Source organism: Myxozyma melibiosi, assembly GCF_037950935.1.
Source record: "Myxozyma melibiosi strain Phaff 52-87 chromosome Unknown BZA70scaffold_1, whole genome shotgun sequence".
NCBI lineage: Eukaryota > Fungi > Ascomycota > Lipomycetes > Lipomycetales > Lipomycetaceae > Myxozyma > Myxozyma melibiosi.
This window is the reverse complement of record NW_027042915.1, coordinates 1,352,330-1,371,691: the sequence shown is the minus strand read 5'-3', so window position 1 is coordinate 1,371,691 and position 19,362 is coordinate 1,352,330. Positions and strand designations below refer to the sequence as shown.

The following is a 19,362-nucleotide window of genomic DNA, read 5'->3' as shown; positions in this document are numbered from 1 at the left end:
TTTTCAAAAATCAAAACCAGACCATGACAAAAAGTCATCAAAACAAGATACACTCATCAACATAAAACAAAAGCCCATGTACCAGAAACTATGTAGTATATAAATACCAAATATAAAACAAACATCCCAAGAAAGCAGATACAGATAACGCAAAAAAAAATATGATACTTTGTTGTTACACTTAGTCGAGCGAGAACCGCCTCCGGTAGCCCGGTGATGATGGCGAGTTTCCACCCATACTGTCCTCGCCCTCGAGCTTCTCGGCCTCGCCGCTGTCTGAAGACGAGCGGGTCCAGAGCCTCCTTATTGAGGACTGCGAAGCGATATAGGGCTTGAGGCCCTTGTTGAAATTCCGGGCGCAGAAAACCATATTTATTTCTGAGACCAGGAGGAGGAATAAAGTGATGACAGCAAAAGTGGTCAAACTCTTGCGGGCCGCGACGTACTTTGACACCTGCGAAGGCTGGTACATGCGAATGAGCTTGAACATGAAGTACGCCATTCCGGCCAAGAAAACGACAAACACGAGCGCGGTCGCCGACTTGATTTCGTTCCGGATGGCAATCATGGTGAGAAAGAGCGCGACGACGGTGCAAGGGATGACGGCGATGGTGAGCCCGAACTCGACGTCCTTGCGGTTGAGAATGATGACGCAGAACTGGACCGTGAAGCCAAGGAAGAAAAAGGCATCAAACTTGAGGAGGGTCATGAAGATTTGGTAGGCAAGGTAGCGGTGCTTCATTTCGATGTCGGCGCCGATCTGCTTGTAGATTGACCATCCAAAGTCGATGTACAGCTTGTAGCAGACGTAGAACATTGCGAATCCAATCACTCCGATAACGCAAATGATTGCAATAAGAGTTGCTCTCATTTCTATAGCAGACTTGTTAGAATGTGCGTCTCTAGCATGTCTCGTGAAAGGCTAATACGTACCACCCCAGGCCGAGCCCGAGAGAACATAGTTCTCCATGTCGCCGTCCAAATGCCACGAGGAGAGGTAATCGACCGCGGTCTTAATTTGTTCGTACTGAATGCCGGCGTAGACCAAGAGCGCGGTGTTGAAGATGCAGAGACCGATGACCTGCGACGACGAAAGAACTAAATTAGTCTGGATGCTGAGTTGGAGAATGTTAGGAGGCTGAAACGCACCTGGATAGTATTTTTCATTCGGAGAGCGTCGAAAGTCATTCCGAGATGGAAAACCTGCGCGAGGATAAGAAAGTCAGTCTCTGGTTAGAAGAGTGAGGTCGAAAGGAGAAGAACGCGCCGGCGAACAGTTCTCGACGAACCTCTGCTCGGCATCGAGCACACAACCACACGGGGAAACGAAGACAAGAAACACACCTCTGCAAAAATAAACAAGGCAAGATAAGTTGGGATTGCGACAGTGTTTGAACTCTTGCGCTGCTCGCTGCTGATTTTGGAGTTGATATTATACTGGAACTTGCCAAAGACGTAGCCCTCGAGCGCGAGAACCACGGCAGCCTCAGCGAATACAAGACCGAAGAAGGCCAGCTTCCATGATGGCCGAGGAAGCTGCATAGCGGCGGGATATGTGAACAGGAAGGGAATAGGCAGTTGGGTGAGTAGAAAGGTGACGAGGCAGGCAGGACAGGAGAAGAGGAGAAGAAGAGCAAGTTGGAAGTTGGAGCGAAGGAGGAAGAGTTTTAAGGTTTGCCGAGCAGCAAAAGTCTGTTTCAAGATCGATTTATCGCGGTGCCCGAATTCCTCACATAAAACCCGCCTGCAGACGTCTGTATTGGCTGTTTGTTCTTGTTATTGATCAAGAACGCGTCAATTGCATCTGGATTACTTGTAGAAGAGGAACCGTCCGCTCGAAACCGGATCCAACGACACCGCTCACGCGTCGCGTCGTTACATAACATCTTACGTAATAAAGTCACATGCAGCCGCTTTCCGCTCAGCCCCCTTCTCTACTTCCTCATTCTTCATCACGGGATTCATAGTCACTGATACGACAACGCGGTACATTAACATTAAACAGTAAACTAAGAAACAAAAGAGGATCGCAGCGCCGATGTCCACCGCTATATAAGTAAACAATGCACCAACCAATATTAGAAATATGTAGAATAAAAAACAGACCCATTCATTATCATCAGTTATAAGCAACAAGGATTAACAAAAGTAGTTAAAGAAAAGAGAGAATAAAGAATAAAAAAGAAATATGGCAGAACTACCTAGGCAGTCACAAGATGTATGCCGTTCCCATGCGTACTCCATTCTCATGTCCGTAATGAAACCCCCCAAAGTCCTAGTGCGCCTTAGCCCATTATTATAATCAAAAGAAAATGAACCGAAAAGAAAAACAATCCCAGAATATATCGTTGAAAAAGAAAAAAAAAAAGGAAAGAAAAAAGAGAGAGAGAAGAGTAGAGATATCTCACTCAGGAAAGCAGGCCGCTGATGCCCATCACCTTTCTCACCTCGGTCTCCTTGTCAGTCTCCACGACCTGGTACCCTTCTGCGTTCGCAGCATTGCCAGAAACATTAACACCATTCGTCATCATCATCAACTTCTTTCTCTCGTCCGGGTGCGGACCAAACATGTTCAGTCCGTTCTGGATACTTCCCCGGCCGGGCTCTGACTCCGACAACGACCTAATCATAACATCTGCAGGCGACGCGCTTCCATCGCTCAGCGCAGGAGTATTCATAACTCCCTTTCCTAGCGCGCGACTCATCTCCTCTTCGGCAACATCGGCAAACTTGAGCAGGCCGCCGATATCTCTCTCACCAGCAGAAGGTGTAGTCCGCGGAAGCGACGACAGTCTCACTACATTCAACTCTTGCTTGCCGTCCCATCTATAGAGATAGTCGCCGCATTCAAACTCGCTGCCGTCGTCCTGGAAGCAGCCGCAACCATCCACGTCCGTCACGGCAGACTCACAGGGCGAGGAGCTCATCGAGCTCGACGATGACATAAGCTCGGGAGACAGCGCAGCTCGATTGCTGTTCTCATTGTTGCTGCAACCGTTGTGATTGTTCACAAACACCCCTGCAGACAGCAGCTGCAGCGACTTGGTGGCCTGCAGGGCGTCAAGGAAGTCGGATGGCGACGACGTCAGGCTGGAATTCTCAAGAAAGTCCAGTTTGACGCGCTTCCCTTCGGCTGGGGGGGAGTAGGATGCTACCTGGAGATTCGTCATATTCTGATGCGACGACTGCACCGGAGATGACATAACCGAGCTCGAGAGATGAGGCTGCACCAAGCCACTGTCCTTCTTGCCATCTTTGCCAGTCGCGGCGGACATAGGTCTCTTCGACGACGGCTCCTCGTTCGCGTTCGGTGCAGCGACAGAGGCGCGCTTGCGTCGCTTCCGCGTGTGTTCGGTGAATGTGAGCTGCAGCTGGCCAAACCCGGGCTCGTCCGGCTTCAAGCACGAGTCCGGAAACTGCGCGCCAAAGACAGGAATCAGCGCATAGCGAATGTGGTAGCATGTGCGACTGGCTAGCGTTCTTGCGACATCATAGGGCAGCCAGGTGCCCTGGATCTTGAGGAACCCGCCGCGAACTCGCCTGATACCCGACTCGAGACTGGGCGAGTTCTCGAGCAGCTTGACGATATCGGCCTTGCTGTTGCCGATCGCCTTCCAGAGACCGGTGAGATGGACGTATCCAGAGTAGTAGTCCCACATGATCCAGCATCCGTTGATCTGGTACTCGTAGACTAGAGCGCGGCTGAGGTTAGCTTTCATATTTACATAATCACCAGGTCATCGCCATAGGGTTTGGGCCGCGAACGAAGGGGGCCCGGCTGCTCTGCTCAGCTGCTCTGGCCGCGATCGACGCCGGGTGCGCCGCCGCCAACTCCCAACGCGCGTCCGAAGTTAGTCACACCCGCGAACACCGCACTCCGAACAAACCCTGCCCTTGCGCGATAGCGGCCACGTTCCTGGGGTGCAGACCACGGCGACGATAGAGAATAAAAGACAGAGAAGTTGCTTACCTGTGAGGAAATGGCGCTCGTCGACAGACGTCGCGTAGCGCCCGCGAGCGAGCGTGAACGGCGTCGATATCTGGGCCGCGTGCTCGGGGGGAAGCATCGTGGCCGGGTCGAAAGGTGTGGCCGCAAAGTTGACGGCGTGCAGGCCGACGTCACGCTCGGCCTGCAGCGCGGCCGCCGACGCCGCCAACGAGGACGCAGACGGACGGCGCGGCTTGATCCGCGCAGGAGTAGTCGTAGTGCTGGTGGGGGACGAGTGGACAGAGGTGGTGGAGTGCTTGCTCGTAGAGGGGGATCCAGCAGCGGTGTGCGGGGAAGCCGCAAGTGACTGCGTGGTCTTCGGCGCAGTAGGAGCCGAGCGGGCGGCGGCCGGCGCAGACGAGGGCGACGAGGAGATGCTCGCGGTCGAGGCGGCGCCGGCAGACGACTTCTTGGTCTTGCGAGGCGAGGTGGCAACCGCGAGCGCGCCGGGCTGGGTCTGCTGCACGGGAGCCGAGTGGATCGGTCTAGTCGGCAGCAGGAGCTGCTGCGGGGCGGGCAGAGGAGTGTTGCTGGGAGTCTGGCTCCCGGGCAGACTCGTCCTCGGCAGCAGATAGGGATATCTTGCGTCCGGACGGTCGGGAGCGCCGGCGAAGGCGCGGAAGGCCGACATGGTGCTCGGCAGGAGAGGGTGCCCGGTGGCGGCGAGAGGGATCTGGCGCGCGGGCTGCGTGCTGGGGGGCGGGGGGGTGATCTGGGTGGATAAAAAGCGCGAGGCGGAGATCTTGCTGCAGCGGAGTCAGACAGACGAGTCGAGAAGACGGAGCAGCAGGTGCGGTGCGGTCGCGGTGCGGAGGGGGAAGGTGGAGGGAGGAAGAGAGGAAGCGGAGCGAGACTGAGCAGCGGCCGGTGGGAGAAGGCGAGCGCCTGGCGGTGATGCCTTCCGCCAGATCACGTGCACTTCGCTTCGCCGCCGCGCGAGCTGCCAACGCGCCCCAACGAGGAGTCGGATCAAGGAGTAAGGACAGTCAGTGGAGTATCAGAAGCCAGCAACCATGAACTCAGCACTCGCGTCTACCATCCAGACGCTGCTCCCGGCAATGTCGATAGTCCCGCCGGACCTCACCCGCCACGCAGCAAGACTGCTCGCCCAGTCGCGCCATCTCGTCCAGCTGCCGGCCAAGCACGAGCACTGTCGGGCACACATCTGCGCCCACCTGGCCTGCGTCCGGCTGCAGTCCGTGCTGTCGCTCGACAAGGCAATGCCTCACCAGCTGCCGTGCTCTGAGAAGCAGTACCGCGCGCTCTTTGATCTCTTTGACGCAAAGCTGCCGGACGAGAGCGCGTCCGTCGCTCGTCCTGCGTTCTCCTCCGAGCCGACGGCGCTCGAGTCAGCGTCGACAGCTGATCCGCTCGAGCAGTTGCCAGACAACGACCTCTTAAAGACTGCTGATTCAAACAACTTGTCAACTCTTTCACGCGCCTCTATCGCTGGCGTCTCTGCATCGCTCGGCCTTCCTCAGTCTCTTGTCCCGCTCGCGAGATCAGGGGTCGCCAACCTGTTCACCACAAACCCCTCCGCCGGACCATCGAGCCAGATCCTAAACACAGCCAGACCATTCGGCGTTCCGCCGCGGTGTCCAGCATATAAATGTGCAGAGATGGAGTGGGCCGTCTTTGGAGCAGTACTCTTCGTGCTCCTCTACGGCGACGTCGTCGAGCGCGTCGGCGTCGTCGACAACGACAACGACACCACCACCACCACCAAGAAACAATCTCCCACAAAACGGAAACTACACGCATTCCTACGAAAATCACCCGACCACGACCGCTTCTGCGCCAAATTCCTCAAACTCGCGCGTGCGGCGACGGACGAGCACGCGCTCGACCACGCGATCCAGGAACTGCAGCTGATTTGCTTTGCGCGCGACATGCGCACTTACAACAACTCTCACGCCGTCTCAGGAACCGCTAAACCTTCTTCGTCGTCGGCGGCGGCGGCGGCTAAAGTCCGCTATTCGGTGCTCAATAAGCGGTTTGCGGACGGAGTACGAAGGTGGGTTGCGCGGGCGCGCGAGATCGCGGCGTCTAAGAAAGGAGCGTCGGCGCCGTCGTCTACTACGGAAGAGATTCGAGAGGCGGTCGTGAGTGGGAGTATGATTCGACCGAGTGTTATGTTCCTGACTAGGAAGAGAAAAGCCGAGTTTGAGACGTGGAATGCAGCTATCCTGCGGAAACTGAAAAAGATTGAGCAGAATAGTACGTTTGAGCCGACTGTCCACACTCGGTCGGCGGCGCGTGTACATTAATGTAAATAAAGGTAGATGTAGAAATTAACAATTACAACAATTACACATTCATCATAGCAACAAGGACCTTCTCGTAATCACCACTCGTCTCACCCTTGATCCGCTTAATCAGATCCTTGCCGTAGATTGTCATATACGCCTGTCTGACGGCGCGCACCAAGTTGGGATCCCAGTGTATCCGCACGACTCTCTCAATCAACAGATAGTCCTTCGTGCCAGGGCCGGCCATCGTGTTCTCGAGCATCTCGGCCCAGAACGTGGGCGGGTTGACGGCGTGCTTGACGATGTGCAGCAGCGCTTCCTGCATGTGGCCCGAAAACTTGTGCTTGATTGTCTCTACCAGCTTCTGGCCGTGTCGCTGGAGGTAGACATCGGCGATCGCGCGGATGTGGTTGTCGGATCTGTTGGTGAGGATGGAGCAGACGAGCAGCTCGTTTGTGTTGGCGAGACTTCCCAGGGTCGCGCGGTAGATGTCCTCGGCGTCCTGGGCAGCCTTGTTCATATCAACCGGCACGAACTCTTCCATTCTGACACCGTCGAGCACCATCGCAAACATCTTCTCGGTCTTGAGACTGAGATCGTCAGAGACGTCCTTAGCCAGAGGCTTGTTGTACCGCTGCTGATACAAGTGCTTGATCGCCGCCAGATCGGCGTTCGTCCGCGACAAGACAATGTCGTTCAGCAGTCTCTCCTTCGTGCCCAGCCCCTCGAGCGCCTTCTTGACGTTCTCGACATCAGACGCGAGCGGGCCGTTGACGATCTGCAGCATCGCGTTCTGAAAGTCCGAGCCATGGCGGGTCTCGCTCTTGATCACCGACCGCAGCGACTTGCCGCGGACATGCTCAAACGCAGGCTTCAGCTTCTCGATCTGCGCGGGCGTCTTTGTCGCGAGAGTGCGGATGAGCGCCGCTTCGTCGGTGCCGAAGCCTTTGGTGGCCTTTATTATAGTGTGCACGTCGGCTGTGGGGTCGTAGTAGGGATCGGGAGCAATGCCTCCCAGACCGGGCTGGGCCATCGGCGCACCGTATGGCTGAGGGGCGCCGAATTGCTGAGGAGGTGCGCCGTATTGCGCAGGCGGGGCACCATACTGCTGCGGAGCGCCATATTGTTGAGGCGCGCCGTACTGCTGAGGAGCTCCGTATTGCTGTTGAGGAGCTCCGTACTGCTGTTGAGGAGCTCCATACTGCTGTTGAGGTGGACCACCGTATTGCTGAGGTGCACCATATTGCTGCTGAGGGGCCCCGTACTGCTGCTGAGGGGCCCCGTACTGCTGCGGAGCACCGTACTGCTGCTGCTGCTGCTGCGGATGCGGAGGAATCGGCGGAGCGCCGTACTGCTGCTGATTGTAATTGCTCATTGCGCTGCTATCGCTATCTCTGAACGTGAGACTATCTCTGAAGGTGAAGATAAACAAACCACCCGATCGAGGCCCGGCCGCTGCTTTTAAACCGTTCGTTTGTTCGAGGCGGCTGAGCCCCGCGAATTGAGTTTTGCTCAGCCTCTGAATTGGCCCTAACCCAAAACTGACTCAGCCGCGCTGCCAGATCGCCATCGGGTCTGCACCAACGCGGTGCCTGTTTTGCTTCGACTTTCAACCTCCGCATCCGGACGCGTACCGCACGGCTGAGGCTGTGACGTAGTTGTTGTAGTTTATAAGATAGACTGTGGCTTGTTGTGGATGCTATTGTACAGATACTAAACCGCCTACCACTCAGTGGCACTGCCCGCCCCGCCTCCCGCATTGCGACTGTTGAAATCCCACAGCGCGCGCCCGCTGCGCCTCGTAAACACCGGACTCTGTCCCGTGAACAAATTACCCACCTGCGATCCGAACGCACTCAGACCCGAGCCCTCTTTGTTCCCCGCCTTGCTGCTATCTCCGCTCGTCGTCGACGGCGCCTCGTCGCTCGGCAGCGGACTGCCAAACGTCGGCGAGCCAATCATCACCGGACTCGAGTTTTGAAAGTCCGGCGTCGACGAGTTGTAGCTCCCGCTGCGTCGGCGCGTGCCGATCGGCGCTTGCTGCAGCTTCTGCGGTTGCGGTTGCTGCTGCTGCTCCTCGTTCGCATTGTCGGAGCCAGACAGCAGCGCAGGGTTCGTGGCATTCGGGGCGCTGTTGCTCAGCGATCTTTGCCGTGAGAACGAAAACAGCCCCGCAAACCGCCGTCCAGGCGTCCGCGGCTCTTCGCCCGCACCAGCACCGCCGCCGGCACCACCAAGCATGATGAACTCGTCCGTCTCCGACGCAAGCTGTGGATGTTGCCGCTGCTGCTGGCCGCCGCCGACCAGGAGCGAGCTTGCACCAGCAGACGAGCCATTGCTTTCGAACGAGTCCTTCTTCCGCGATATCGACTGCCCGATGCTGCCAATACTATTCCCGATCGCAGACACACTTCCAAACAGCGGCTTCCGCACCGGCGACCGCTTCGCAAAACTCGAAAAGCCTGATAACGCGCCCGTGCTCGAGAGTGAAGAGTTTGTGCTCTGCTGCGCGAGCATGTCGTCGTCGCTTTCCAGTATCGGGCTGCCGGCGTGCGTGCGCGACGAGGATGTCGTGACTGGTGTCGGCGTTGATACCACAGGAGACGGTGTTAGCGAGGCGGGATTGAACACGTTCAGCAGCTTCGACCCACGGCCGGGAGTTTTTGCGCCCCCTGTCTGGCCCGTCGCGCTCGCGTTCGCCGCCGATGATGATGACGGACCCGAAAGGAGACTGTCAGTTCCGGCCGACGAGCTAGAGTGAGTTAGACTCAGCGTCTCGAGCAGCGGCGACGAGTTGTTAATCCCCATCACGTTCTTCAGGCCCGAGCCGCCCACCGATGGGAAGAACGACGACTGACTGGTGGCAGTGCCGTTCCCGAGCGACGTACTCGAATGGTTCGGGAACGACAGATGCGAGTACTGCGACGGCGGCCGCGAGCTCGGCGACACCAGCGAGAGCTGCGATGACGACGCCTGCAGTTGCGACTGCTGCGTTTGCTGCACTGCCGATGCGGTCGCGGTCTGCGACGTCGGCGACGCGGGCGACGAAAGCAGCAGGTTCGGGCCAACCGATGGCGCCGTCGGCGTGCTCTGCATCGCAAACGTCTCGAACGAAACTGCACTGTCGCCGCCTCCGACAAGCGGTGGAGGAAGTCGGTCGTCAGTCGTTGGTGAAGCCGAGCCTGGAGCTGAAGCCTCGAGGTCTTGAAGTGCGCCGCGATCGTTGTCAAACAGATTCGACGGCAGCAGCAAGTCAACTGACGGACTGGTAAGCCCGCCCGAGTTCAGCAGATCATCCTCCATCGCGTCCATATACAGACTAGGAAGCGAAGACGAATTCTGCAGATGCTGCAACGAAAACGGAAACAGATTATTATTCGACGCAAGTGCCGACGTCGAGTTACTCGGCGGTGACGTCGTCGGTGACAAATTCGCCATCTGGAACGATGGCGGGAACTGTAGATTGTTGAAAGTTGACGCATCCGGGAACCTAGGATCATGAATCGGATAAGACGTGATCGGAGACGAAACAGGCTGGCGACTCTTATTTCTCGTCCGGTTCCGCCGCTTGGCAGACTTTGAGAGCTCAGGCGACACCGGCTGCGGAGGCGGTCCGCTCCCGGGTACCGACAGCATCGCAAGCACGGCCTGCGCCTTTCGGAATTTATCCTCGGCGTCCCGGTATTGTTCAAACACATCAACGTAGCGGAGCTCGAGACTTTTCTGCACCTCCTTCCACGCTTTTTCCAGCTTCCTGTCCTCCGCGTCTTCAGAGTGCAGCAGCTTTGCAAACGCATTCTCGTTGATGTCCCCGGTCTTTGCGTCTTTCTCCATCTCAGCCTTTTTCACTTTTGCAATCAAACCTCGAATCTCTTCTTCGAGCTCGTTGATCCGTTTATGCCCATCTCGTAGTGCTATCCGGTTAGATTTTTCCTTCTCCCGGATCTGGTTCTCGAGCTCGACAATTTGCCGTTCAATCTCGTCCTTCCGTCCTTCGCCTGCATTGATCTCGTTCTCCCATTTCTCAAAGTCGTTCTTGATCTTCTCAATCGACTCTGTCTTTTGCTTCACCGTCTTTTCAACTTTTGTCTTTTGCGCCTCCAGCATCCGCTTCGACTCCTCGAGCGCCTTGCTCTCACCCCGCATCTGCGACCGCGCAACATCTTCCTCCTTTCGTTTTTCGCGCAACGTCGCAAGCTCGGACACGAGCGCGGACTCAGCCGCCGCGTATTCTTCCTCGGCATGCGCATGCTGCGCTATAACTTCACTGATCTCGCTTCGTATTTGCTCGAGTTCGGCGGCAAGTGATTCGATGGTGTACGGCTGCGTCGCGGCTGCGAATGAAGATTGACGGTCAGGAGTGTTGTGATGTGATGAAGGTGATGAGTGGCGGGGAGTGGAAGAGGACGAGGTCGAACGCATGCCGTTGCGCTTGAACGAGGTTGTCACTGTCGATGAGGCATCTTTCGAGACCTGCTTGGTCGGCGTAGCTACGACATAGTTAGATAACGACTCCAAGTCAGATGATACAGAGATCACAGGAATACGTACAAGGCTGGCTGTCGTCGGACAGTTCACGGGTGACGGGACGAATGTGGGTGAGAATGAGATCCTCGGCTTTTCGACGGGTTCGCAAACGGATCAGCTGGCCGGCTGCAGAGTAGTGATTTGAGTTCACCTGTAGTCGTTTAATATGTTGTTAGTATTAGATCTTGGTCCGGTGGGCGTAGAGGTTGCAGTGGAACAGAGGAAGTTAAGAGATGAATCGGGGGAACATACGGCTAGCACTCTCACTCCGTAGACTTGATCTGGGTTTAAACCAGTTATTGTGACTGTTGTTTCTCTTTTTTCGCTCTCGCCGACTATAAGACAGATAAATAGTTAGAACGCATGCTCTTCTATAAGAACAGACGCACAGACAAAGATAAACTGGACAGTCTGCACACGATCCAAAGTAAAGAAGCTCACCGTTCTGCCCGTTCATTTGAATGACATGCTTCGCAACCGAGGACGCTCTGTCCGGCAGCGACCAGTGCAGAGTGACAGAGTCCGAGGTGATCGCGTCCAAGGAGACGTGGGGTGGAGCAGGTATGTCGATGCCGAGGAGCTGGACGAGGGTCGGGATTGGGATTTGCAGCAGACGCGTTGCGCGGTGTAGGAGCCAGACCAGCGAGACCGCGGTGGCTACGAACGCGAAGAGCATGCTCTCAGAGTGTGGTATCAAGTAGTATCTTGATGAATAGCAGAGCAGACAGAATAAGAAGCAGAGAAAAGCGCGAGAGACGGAGGGAAGATTACTCGCAGCTGCCAGGCACGAGTCAGAGTCAGAAGAGTGAGCGAAATTATTATGGGCGCCGAAAAATGAAAAATTCAGATCGCAAACGTCGAAAATTTTAGTCTCAAAATTCTGCATTTCAACTGCATTTCATAGCTTAATAATAGATTACGTTACATAATGAGCTCCATCAGTCATCGGTTTATTTCCATCGATCATCCCAACATATTCATATCGGCTCCTCCACCACCCGTTCTCGTTCTCCAAGCTCTTTGTCTGCTGTGCGCTGTTTTGCTCAGCAGAGTTTGTTGTGTTTTAACTGATATCTACCTTGTTTTGCATCTCTGCATATCGACTCTCGATCCCTCCTTCGTCTGTAATTCCCGGGATCCAGACAGCACCTGCCCCGCGTGGCAGCAATGCAATACGTCGGCAGAGCCATAGGTTCGGTCTCCAAGACCTGGAACTCCATCAATCCCGCTACTCTCACCGGCGCGATTGATGTCATTGTTATAGAGCAAGAAAATGGTATTGGTTGTTGTTGTTAGTTGACGTGACTGTGGTAGATCTTGTCTAACTCGTCTTGACAACAGGTGATTTGGCATGTTCCCCGTTCCACATTCGCTTCGGCAAGTTTGCTCTGCTGCAACCGTCTCAGAAGAAGGTAATTATCTACACTATTCTCATCATCAAATGCATCATGTTTACTAAAACCCTCTTTTATCTATCAGGTCGAGTTCGCAGTCAATGGCTCGAAGGTCGACTTCGCCATGAAGCTTGGCGACGGCGGCGAAGCCTTCTTTGTTTTCGAGACCGACGACGACGCCATCCCCTCGGACCTTCTCACATCCCCAGTCATCTCTCCGTCTTCTTCAGCTCAGTCTTCTCCCTCGTCCGTCAACCTATCTACGTCGAATCTACAGGAACCGGAGTATCTCGATTTGTCCGGCGGCTCTCGGCCGACAACCACCAAAACACTTCCACCGCTGTCAACCGAATCTGCCGCGTCTGTCGGCAGCGGCAGCGGCAATATTCCGCCGGTGACATCTACGCCGACTATGGATATGCGAGCCGACGAGGCGCTCGGTCGTGTGATTCGAGAGCAGGGTTACGACGGCTCGATCGCAGACGCGGCAGCCGCTACTTCAGGCGGACCGTCGTCCGCCCCGACTTCAAACGCGTCAACCACGCGGTCGCGGGCGCTGTCGACAGACAACTGGCCTTCGGTCGAGCTTTCACGTGCGCTTCTGAGCGCGGTGAAGTCAGACGACCCGGAGTCGTCGTCCGCGATTCATTTGAGCTCAAACTCGACGCCGCTGCTGCGGCCTCGAAGTCCGCCGCTGAGCCGGGACCAGGCGATTCAGCGGGCGAAGGAGCTGAGCAGGAAGTTGAGCGTGAGCCGGATTCCGACGACGGTGACGGACTCTGGCGATCTTGTGCTTGATATGCGAGGGTATCAGGCCGGCGAGGAGGAAACGGCGCGGGCGGAGTCTGTTGCGCGGAAGATTTTGTCGGAGGAGTTGGCGATCAATACCGAGATTGCGAATCTGATTGCACCGGACGAGCATGGAAATCTGTGGATTTATTCGAGCGAAGAGGCGCGGGAGAAGGCGGTGCAGGAAAGTGGTGCGAATCGACAGCATGGGTCGATGGAGTTTGACTATGAGCCAGACGAGTTGATTGCGCCGTCTTCACCCAAGTCGGATATCGTGCCGGCTACTATGTCGTCCTCGGCTGCGTCTACGCCTGCACTACCGCAGTTATCGAGTCCGCCGTCGACGCCACCGTTAGATCACGATCCGATGGACGGAGCGAAGGAGCAGAGATATGTGAAGACGCTGCGATTAACGTCAGACCAGCTCAAGACGCTGAACCTGAACCCGGGCGCGAACTCGGTCTCGTTCAGTGTGAACGGCGGACGGGCGCTGTGCACTGCGCGCATGTTTTACTGGCGGTATGACGCGCAGGTCGTGATTTCGGATATCGACGGCACGATTACAAAGTCGGATGCTCTTGGTCATGTGCTGACGATGCTCGGGCGCGACTGGACGCACGCTGGAGTGGCGAAGCTGTTTACGGATATCGCGAATAACGGATATCATCTGATGTATCTGACTTCACGCTCGGTCGGGCAGGCGGACTCAACCCGGCACTATCTGAACGGGATCGAGCAAGGGATGTACAGGGTGCCCAACGGACCCGTGATCCTATCACCAGATCGGACGATCGCCGCGCTCCGGCGAGAAGTGATTTATCGCAAACCAGAGGTGTTTAAGATGGCCTGTCTGCGAGACATCCAGAGCCTGTTTGACCTGCGCGAAGGCACGCCGTTCTACGCGGGCTTTGGCAACCGGATCACGGACGCGCTGTCGTACCGGTCGGTCGGAGTTCCGTCGTCGCGGATCTTCACAATTAACCCGAACGCGGACGTGCACATGGAGCTGCTTGAGTTGGCGGGGTACAAGTCGAGCTACGTGCACATGACCGACCTGGTGGATCATTTCTTCCCGCCTGTGTCTGCGCAGTTGGGCGACGAGCGGTTCACGGACGTGAATTACTGGCGCGAGCCGGTGCCGGAGTTGTCGGACGAGGATGAGGAGGAGGAGAAAGGGCGGGAGCCGATTGGGCGGCTGGCGAATCGGCTTCGGGCGACGGCGATCGGGGTGGAGGCTGAAGAGGAGGAGGACGATGAGGACGATGATGGCGAGTCGGACGAGGAGGAGGATGATATCCTTGACGAGGAGGAGGGCGAGGAGCAAGAGTACGATTACACCGAGAACGAGAATATGTACGGAGAAGAGGAGGAGGAGTAGGAGGGACTCGCAGGATGGCTCATCATATTCACATTGAATTAGCATAAAAGTTATCGAGATCAACATCGCAGATTCGCAGATTCGCTTAGATGAAGAGCCGTTCGTGGAGCGGCTTTGCTGATAGTGAACCTCTCTATCGAGTCCCATGTAAGTCGCGTCTGGAGAGCTGGTTGGCAAAGTTGCGATGAGACCGTAGATGATAATGTAAAGCAGTCGTGTACGTATGGAGGGGGATTGTTTACTTAGGTATACGACGTGGAAGCGGTAGATTGCTCGTAGGTCAACGAAGCGGAGTGGGAACCATGCATTTCATACTCAGTGCGCTCGGTCTGCCGCTGTGAACGAGTTGTAAAAGAGGTGGTGAACAGGTGTAAAGAGCGATGAAGATCTACTTACTCAGATCTACTTGCTATTTGGAATCTTTTGCCAGTCGGGGCTTGGTCGTCGACTGACATCCCGACCAGATCGCGCTGATGAGTCGACCTCTCCTCAGCCCATACCCCACTCATCTCCCTCCTCCTCCTCCACCACCCCCCTCCTCATCTCTCCCCACAATGCCCACCAACCCACCCCCAGTCCTCGATCTAAGCTACAAAGGCGTTGAAGAAGCCTACGAACTGATCAAAGAAAAAGTAAAGAAGACGCCAGTGCTGACGAGCGAGTCGATCTCCAAGATCGCGGACGAGAGCGGGCGCACGCGACTGTTTTTCAAGTGTGAGAATTTTCAAAAGGGAGGGGCGTTTAAGATCAGAGTATGCTCTTTCTTTAAGTCTTTTTTGTTGTTGGTGTTGGTGTTGGTGTTGATAGTAATTGACGACGACGGCAGGGCGCGACGCATGCTCTTGAACGATTGAGTCCGCAACAACTACAGGCTGGAGTGATCACGCACTCGTCCGGGAACCATGCGCAGGCATTATCAATAGCAGCTCAAGCAAAAGGCGTCCCGGCCTACATCATCATGGTATCTCCTCCCTCCATCTCCCTCTCCTCCTCTCTCCCTCTCTCTATTCTCGCAAGCTAACAACGCAACAGCCATCCAACTCCGCCCGCCCAAAGATCGAAGCAACAAAGAGCTACGGCGGCAAAATCTACTTCTCAGACCCCTCCGCATCCGCGCGAGAAGCCCTCACGGCTTCAATCCAAAGCCAAACCGGCGCGACCCTCGTCCCGCCGTACGATCACCCGGCCATCATCCTCGGCCAGGGCACCGCCTTCCTCGAACTCGTCTCGCAAGCTGCCGAGGAGGACGGCGTGGAGCTGGATGCGGTGATCGCGCCGGTTGGGGGAGGAGGGTTGCTTGCTGGCACGGCGCTAGCGGCGCAGGGCGGCGGCGGCAGCCGCGTGCGCGTGTTTGCGGGCGAGCCGGCGGACGCGGACGATTGCTATCGTGGACTCGCGAGCGGCGAGCGGGTGCCGGTGTCGGCGACCACGACGGTCGCGGACGGGTTGCGGACGCCGGTCGGGGTGACGAACTTTGGGGTTATTCAGAAGCATGTGGACGCGGTGTTTACGGTCAGCGAGGAGGAGATTTTGAGAGCGATGAGGCTGATTTGGGAGAGGATGAAGATCGTGGTGGAGCCGTCGGCTGCGGTGCCGCTTGCGGTTGTTTTGTCGGAGCGGTGGAAGGCCGAGGGGGTGAAGGGGAACGTGGGGTTGATCTTGAGTGGGGGGAATGTGGATTTGGATAAAGCAGGAGAGTTGTTGATGGGGAAAGTGCCAGCAGTTTGAGTATTTTCATAACATTGAGAGTAGAACTAATGGCGACAAAAGAATATCTTTACACCTATGTACAATTATCAAGTATCCTATCCTTTCCACTAGCTAGCCCGCTTACATCTTGCTAGCCTGGTTTTGCAGGTCCTATAACACTCATGTCAGCTACATTCTTATCAATTCAGAAATAATTAGAAAAGAGACATACAGTGCCGACAATCTTGATAGCCTGGAAGAACTTGGCCGCGCAGCGATCAACGCAGTTGCCCTCGCCCTTGTTAAGGTCAGGCTCGGAGTAGTGGTCCGGAATGCACTTTGCGTAGCAAACGTTGGTCATCCTAAATAAACAGAATCACGATATTAATCACTGATTAAAAGAGGCAGCGGAGGAGAGAAGAGGAAGACACACGTTTCTCTCATATGGCTGGCCATCAGCATCTCGCCCTTGTAAGCGTTGACCTTGTTCTCGTCGTAGTCCGTCTGCGGACGTCCGAGACCCATTCCAAACATAGACATTGTTGCTGTAATTTAGTGATTGTTCTGAGATGTATTATTTCTTGTTTCCTTTATTGATGATAAAGGCGTAGTGGTTTAGATACAATTTCACGACAAAAGCCGCGATGAAAGAAAATAATCTTCGTCGTCGAAGCCCTAACCCGCTTTAGTTTCTTCAATTATTTCCTGATATTGAGAAATAGTTGAATCAGCGTTGCAATTGCTGCGTTTACTATTGTTAAAGGTAAGTCTGCATGAATATATAAGCACTAGTCAATCAGAGATACTGCAGTATGATGAGACACGAACCATTGGAAGCCAACAGGACACCCAACCTCCGTCTGCCTCCGCTCTCTGTCCTCGTCCTCGTCCTCGTCCTCGTCTTCGTCTTCTAGATTGAAGACCAGCATGAGCTCAGAAGCAAGAGCGCAGGCGCTGGTCTCGGGACCTGGGATGTGCTAGTGTAGTTCAATAGCTGATCTTCTCTCTGAATCTGCATCTTTTTCTCTCTGTCTTGACTCGTGCTGTGCTCGACCATCTCTCTTCACCGCTAACTTCTCGTTTTTTCAAAAGGATGCGACTGCGTCGTCGCATACCGCTACCGTCGTCGGCGCGGATCCTCCTCCGTCACCACCTCCCCGTCGTCCCGAAATTCCTCTTCTCATCCACTCCTTCCTCCTTCAAACAAAAACAAAAAGATGCAGAAATCGACTACCCCGCCCGTCTACAATCCCTTCTCGCGCCGTCCTCGCCGCAGATGTACCCGCTCATAGCAGAGCACTCCGTTCGCGCACGCCAGATCCGCGACGTGCGCGCGCAGTACGATAACCTCTCGTCCGAGGAACTGCAGAACATTGCCGCCCCGTCTATCACGGTATGTGGCCGGATCAGGAGCGTGCGCGCGTCGGGAAAGAACCTCGTCTTTCTCGATATCGAGCAGGACGAGAGCAAGATCCAGGGCGTCTACAGACGCCAGGGGATCGAGGGCGATTTAGATCCGGCCGAGTTTGCAAAGTCTTGGGAATTACTCCGCCGCGGTGATTTCATCTGTACGTGTTCCCCATCACCACCTCTCCTGCATCAGCATACTGACTCCTCCCTACAGCATTCACAGGCCACATCGCCCGCACAAAAGCAGGCGAACTCTCCCTCCGCGCAACAGACAAAGTAACCCTGCTCTCGCCCTGCCTGCACCCGCTCCCGCTCTCGCTCTCCGCAAACTCGCGCTCGCACCACCGCACCGTCGACTTCATCATCAACCCGCGCGCGCGCGAGACCATCCGCGCGCGCGCGCACGTGCTGGCTGTGCTGCGGCAGTTTTTGGACGAGAGAGGTTTTATCGAGGTGCAGACGCCTATCCTGTCCGATTCGGCCGGCGGCGCGACCGCGCGTCCGTTCGTGACGCACGCGACCGCGCTCGGCGGCGGCGGCAGCAGCAGCACAGGAGAGAAGAAAGAGAAAGACACGCGGAAGCAGCTTGCGCTGCGTGTCGCGCCCGAGCTGTGGCTTAAACGGCTTCTTGTCGGCGGCTTCGACCGGGTCTACGAAGTGGGTCCCGTGTTTCGCAACGAAGGCATCGACAGTACTCATAACCCCGAATTCACAACCTGTGAGTTTTACATGGCGTTTGCGAGTCTCGAGCAGCTTGTTGAGATGACCGAGGGGTTGTTGAGGGAGATTGTGAAGCGGAGCTGTGAGCGGAGCGGGATGGTGCGTGAGGTTGTGGAGGCGAGCGGCGTGGTGTTTGATCAGCCGTTTCGGAGGGTTGATTTCGTGGGCGAGATCGAACGCGGGATCGGGTGTCGATTACCAGACTCTGTGCTCTCGATCTCCGGCGGTGCAGACGACGCTGCCGCGCTCGAATTTTTTGAAGCAGTGTTTAATCAGCACAAGATCCCGATCCCGTCGCCGCTTACCGTTGCGAGGTATCTCGATAAACTTGCAGACCACTTCCTCGAACCCCTTCTCTCGTCTGCAAAAACCCCCGTCTTCCTCCTCAACTTCCCCGAATCCGTCTCGCCCCTCGCGAAATCCACCACCACCACCTCCTCCAAAGACGGGCGAACACACAACCTCGCGCGCCGCTTCGAGCTCTACCTCAACGGCAAAGAACTCGTCAACGCCTACGAGGAAGAAAACTCCCCGTTCGCGCAGCGCACGAAATTCGCCGCGCAGCAACGCGATCGCGAGAAAGGCGATGCCGAAACTCCGCTGCCGGACGAGGCGTACCTCAAGAGTATGGAGTGGGGACTGCCGCCGACGGGGGGGTGGGGGATGGGTATCGATCGGCTGGTTATGTTTTTGACGGGGCAGGAGAGGATTGTTGAGGTTTTGACGTTCGGGGGGGTGAAGAATGTGGTGGGGCAGGAGTGAGGGTGTATATAGTTGATGAATGATGTATTGTATATAGTAGCATTAATAGTAAATAGCCAAACAGGGAATTTGTCAAAAGAGACGTAATGAGCGTGAGGTTTGGCGGATTTAACCAAAAAGAGATATTCAAAGATAAAAGAAACAACAGCAAAGTCTATGCGAAACAAAAAGAAAAGAATTATAAAAGAGGAAAAAGGGAAAAAGAAACAACTCGTAAACGAACTTCATACTTTCCAGTTGCTTTCCATCACACCATCTATACAAAAGAATAAAAGAAGAAAGAATTCATATCTTACACACCAACTCCACCATACAGTAACATCGAGTATTTTTTTTCATGTTTTTCTTTCTGATCAAAAAAGAAGTCGTTTCTGTCAGAATAGGTTGAAAAAGAAGTCATTCTGCTTCTGAAGCAGAGAAGCAGAGATGCAGAATGATGAGAAAAGAAGATAAATG

At 55.3% G+C, this 19,362-nt stretch overlaps 9 protein-coding genes across 9 annotated transcripts; 4 read left to right on the top strand and 5 right to left on the bottom strand.

Moving 5' to 3' along the window:
- Nucleotides 1–54: 54 nt before the first annotated feature.
- Nucleotides 55–1,975, bottom strand: BZA70DRAFT_19333 (uncharacterized protein). The gene is made up of 4 exons (XM_064910058.1): nt 1,345–1,975; nt 1,150–1,203; nt 934–1,081; nt 55–873 (listed from the first exon to the last, which is right to left on the bottom strand). The coding sequence occupies exons 1-4, from the start codon at nt 1,540–1,542 to the stop codon at nt 182–184; spliced, it is 1,092 nt and encodes a 363-aa protein (XP_064770614.1). The 5' UTR covers nt 1,543–1,975; the 3' UTR covers nt 55–181.
- On the bottom strand, nt 1,961–4,884 carry BZA70DRAFT_271676 (uncharacterized protein). Its single transcript, XM_064911524.1, has 2 exons — nt 3,971–4,884; nt 1,961–3,691 (listed from the first exon to the last, which is right to left on the bottom strand). Exons 1-2 carry the CDS (start codon nt 4,617–4,619, stop codon nt 2,409–2,411), a joined length of 1,932 nt encoding a protein of 643 aa, XP_064770613.1. The 5' UTR covers nt 4,620–4,884; the 3' UTR covers nt 1,961–2,408.
- BZA70DRAFT_271674 (origin recognition complex subunit 6-domain-containing protein) lies at nt 4,885–6,293 on the top strand. Its single transcript, XM_064911523.1, has one exon. It carries the CDS (start codon nt 5,002–5,004, stop codon nt 6,253–6,255), a length of 1,254 nt encoding a protein of 417 aa, XP_064770612.1. The 5' UTR covers nt 4,885–5,001; the 3' UTR covers nt 6,256–6,293.
- On the bottom strand, nt 6,276–8,044 carry BZA70DRAFT_19256 (uncharacterized protein). The gene has a single exon (XM_064910046.1). The coding sequence runs from the start codon at nt 7,610–7,612 to the stop codon at nt 6,296–6,298; it is 1,317 nt and encodes a 438-aa protein (XP_064770611.1). The 5' UTR covers nt 7,613–8,044; the 3' UTR covers nt 6,276–6,295.
- BZA70DRAFT_300916 (uncharacterized protein) lies at nt 7,786–11,440 on the bottom strand (the record flags this gene model as incomplete). Its single annotated transcript, XM_064914712.1, has 4 exons — nt 7,786–10,727; nt 10,789–10,915; nt 11,017–11,099; nt 11,206–11,440. 4 exons carry the CDS (start codon nt 11,438–11,440, stop codon nt 7,960–7,962), a joined length of 3,213 nt encoding a protein of 1,070 aa, XP_064770610.1. The 3' UTR covers nt 7,786–7,959.
- Nucleotides 11,441–11,931: 491 nt separating this feature from the next.
- BZA70DRAFT_286930 (Lipin/Ned1/Smp2-domain-containing protein) lies at nt 11,932–14,325 on the top strand (the record flags this gene model as incomplete). Its single annotated transcript, XM_064913910.1, has 3 exons — nt 11,932–12,040; nt 12,106–12,176; nt 12,244–14,325. 3 exons carry the CDS (start codon nt 11,932–11,934, stop codon nt 14,323–14,325), a joined length of 2,262 nt encoding a protein of 753 aa, XP_064770609.1.
- Nucleotides 14,326–14,879: 554 nt separating this feature from the next.
- Nucleotides 14,880–16,053, top strand: BZA70DRAFT_234259 (tryptophan synthase beta subunit-like PLP-dependent enzyme; the record flags this gene model as incomplete). Its single annotated transcript, XM_064910289.1, has 3 exons — nt 14,880–15,077; nt 15,152–15,286; nt 15,358–16,053. The coding sequence occupies 3 exons, from the start codon at nt 14,880–14,882 to the stop codon at nt 16,051–16,053; spliced, it is 1,029 nt and encodes a 342-aa protein (XP_064770608.1).
- Nucleotides 16,047–16,782, bottom strand: BZA70DRAFT_271666 (Tim10/DDP family zinc finger protein). The gene is made up of 3 exons (XM_064911522.1): nt 16,448–16,782; nt 16,247–16,376; nt 16,047–16,185 (listed from the first exon to the last, which is right to left on the bottom strand). Exons 1-3 carry the CDS (start codon nt 16,552–16,554, stop codon nt 16,156–16,158), a joined length of 267 nt encoding a protein of 88 aa, XP_064770607.1. The 5' UTR covers nt 16,555–16,782; the 3' UTR covers nt 16,047–16,155.
- Nucleotides 16,783–17,107: 325 nt separating this feature from the next.
- On the top strand, nt 17,108–18,906 carry BZA70DRAFT_233939 (lysyl-tRNA synthetase; the record flags this gene model as incomplete). The annotated part of the gene is made up of 3 exons (XM_064910279.1): nt 17,108–17,582; nt 17,639–17,931; nt 17,986–18,906. 3 exons carry the CDS (start codon nt 17,108–17,110, stop codon nt 18,904–18,906), a joined length of 1,689 nt encoding a protein of 562 aa, XP_064770606.1.
- Between the last annotated feature and the right edge of the window lie 456 nt (nt 18,907–19,362).

Excerpts from the sequence above, each read along its gene's own strand:
- BZA70DRAFT_271676 (XM_064911524.1), bottom strand. The coding sequence starts at position 4,619 with ATGTCGGCCTTCCGCGCCTTCGCCGGCGCTCCCGACCGTCCGGACGCA. Across the intron at positions 3,692-3,970 it reads CGAGCGCCATTTCCTCACAG|TCTACGAGTACCAGATCAAC; the intron begins GTAAGCAACTTC and ends GCCGCGCTCTAG.
- BZA70DRAFT_271674 (XM_064911523.1), top strand. The coding sequence starts at position 5,002 with ATGAACTCAGCACTCGCGTCTACCATCCAGACGCTGCTCCCGGCAATG.
- BZA70DRAFT_19333 (XM_064910058.1), bottom strand. The coding sequence starts at position 1,542 with ATGCAGCTTCCTCGGCCATCATGGAAGCTGGCCTTCTTCGGTCTTGTA. Across the intron at positions 1,204-1,344 it reads CCTTGTTTATTTTTGCAGAG|GTTTTCCATCTCGGAATGAC; the intron begins GTGTGTTTCTTG and ends ATCCTCGCGCAG. Across the intron at positions 874-933 it reads CTCGGGCTCGGCCTGGGGTG|AAATGAGAGCAACTCTTATT; the intron begins GTACGTATTAGC and ends AGTCTGCTATAG.
- BZA70DRAFT_271666 (XM_064911522.1), bottom strand. The coding sequence starts at position 16,554 with ATGTCTATGTTTGGAATGGGTCTCGGACGTCCGCAGACGGACTACGAC. Across the intron at positions 16,377-16,447 it reads GCCAGCCATATGAGAGAAAC|GATGACCAACGTTTGCTACG; the intron begins GTGTGTCTTCCT and ends CTGTTTATTTAG. Across the intron at positions 16,186-16,246 it reads CTATCAAGATTGTCGGCACT|GACCTGCAAAACCAGGCTAG; the intron begins GTATGTCTCTTT and ends TGAGTGTTATAG.
- BZA70DRAFT_19256 (XM_064910046.1), bottom strand. The coding sequence starts at position 7,612 with ATGAGCAATTACAATCAGCAGCAGTACGGCGCTCCGCCGATTCCTCCG.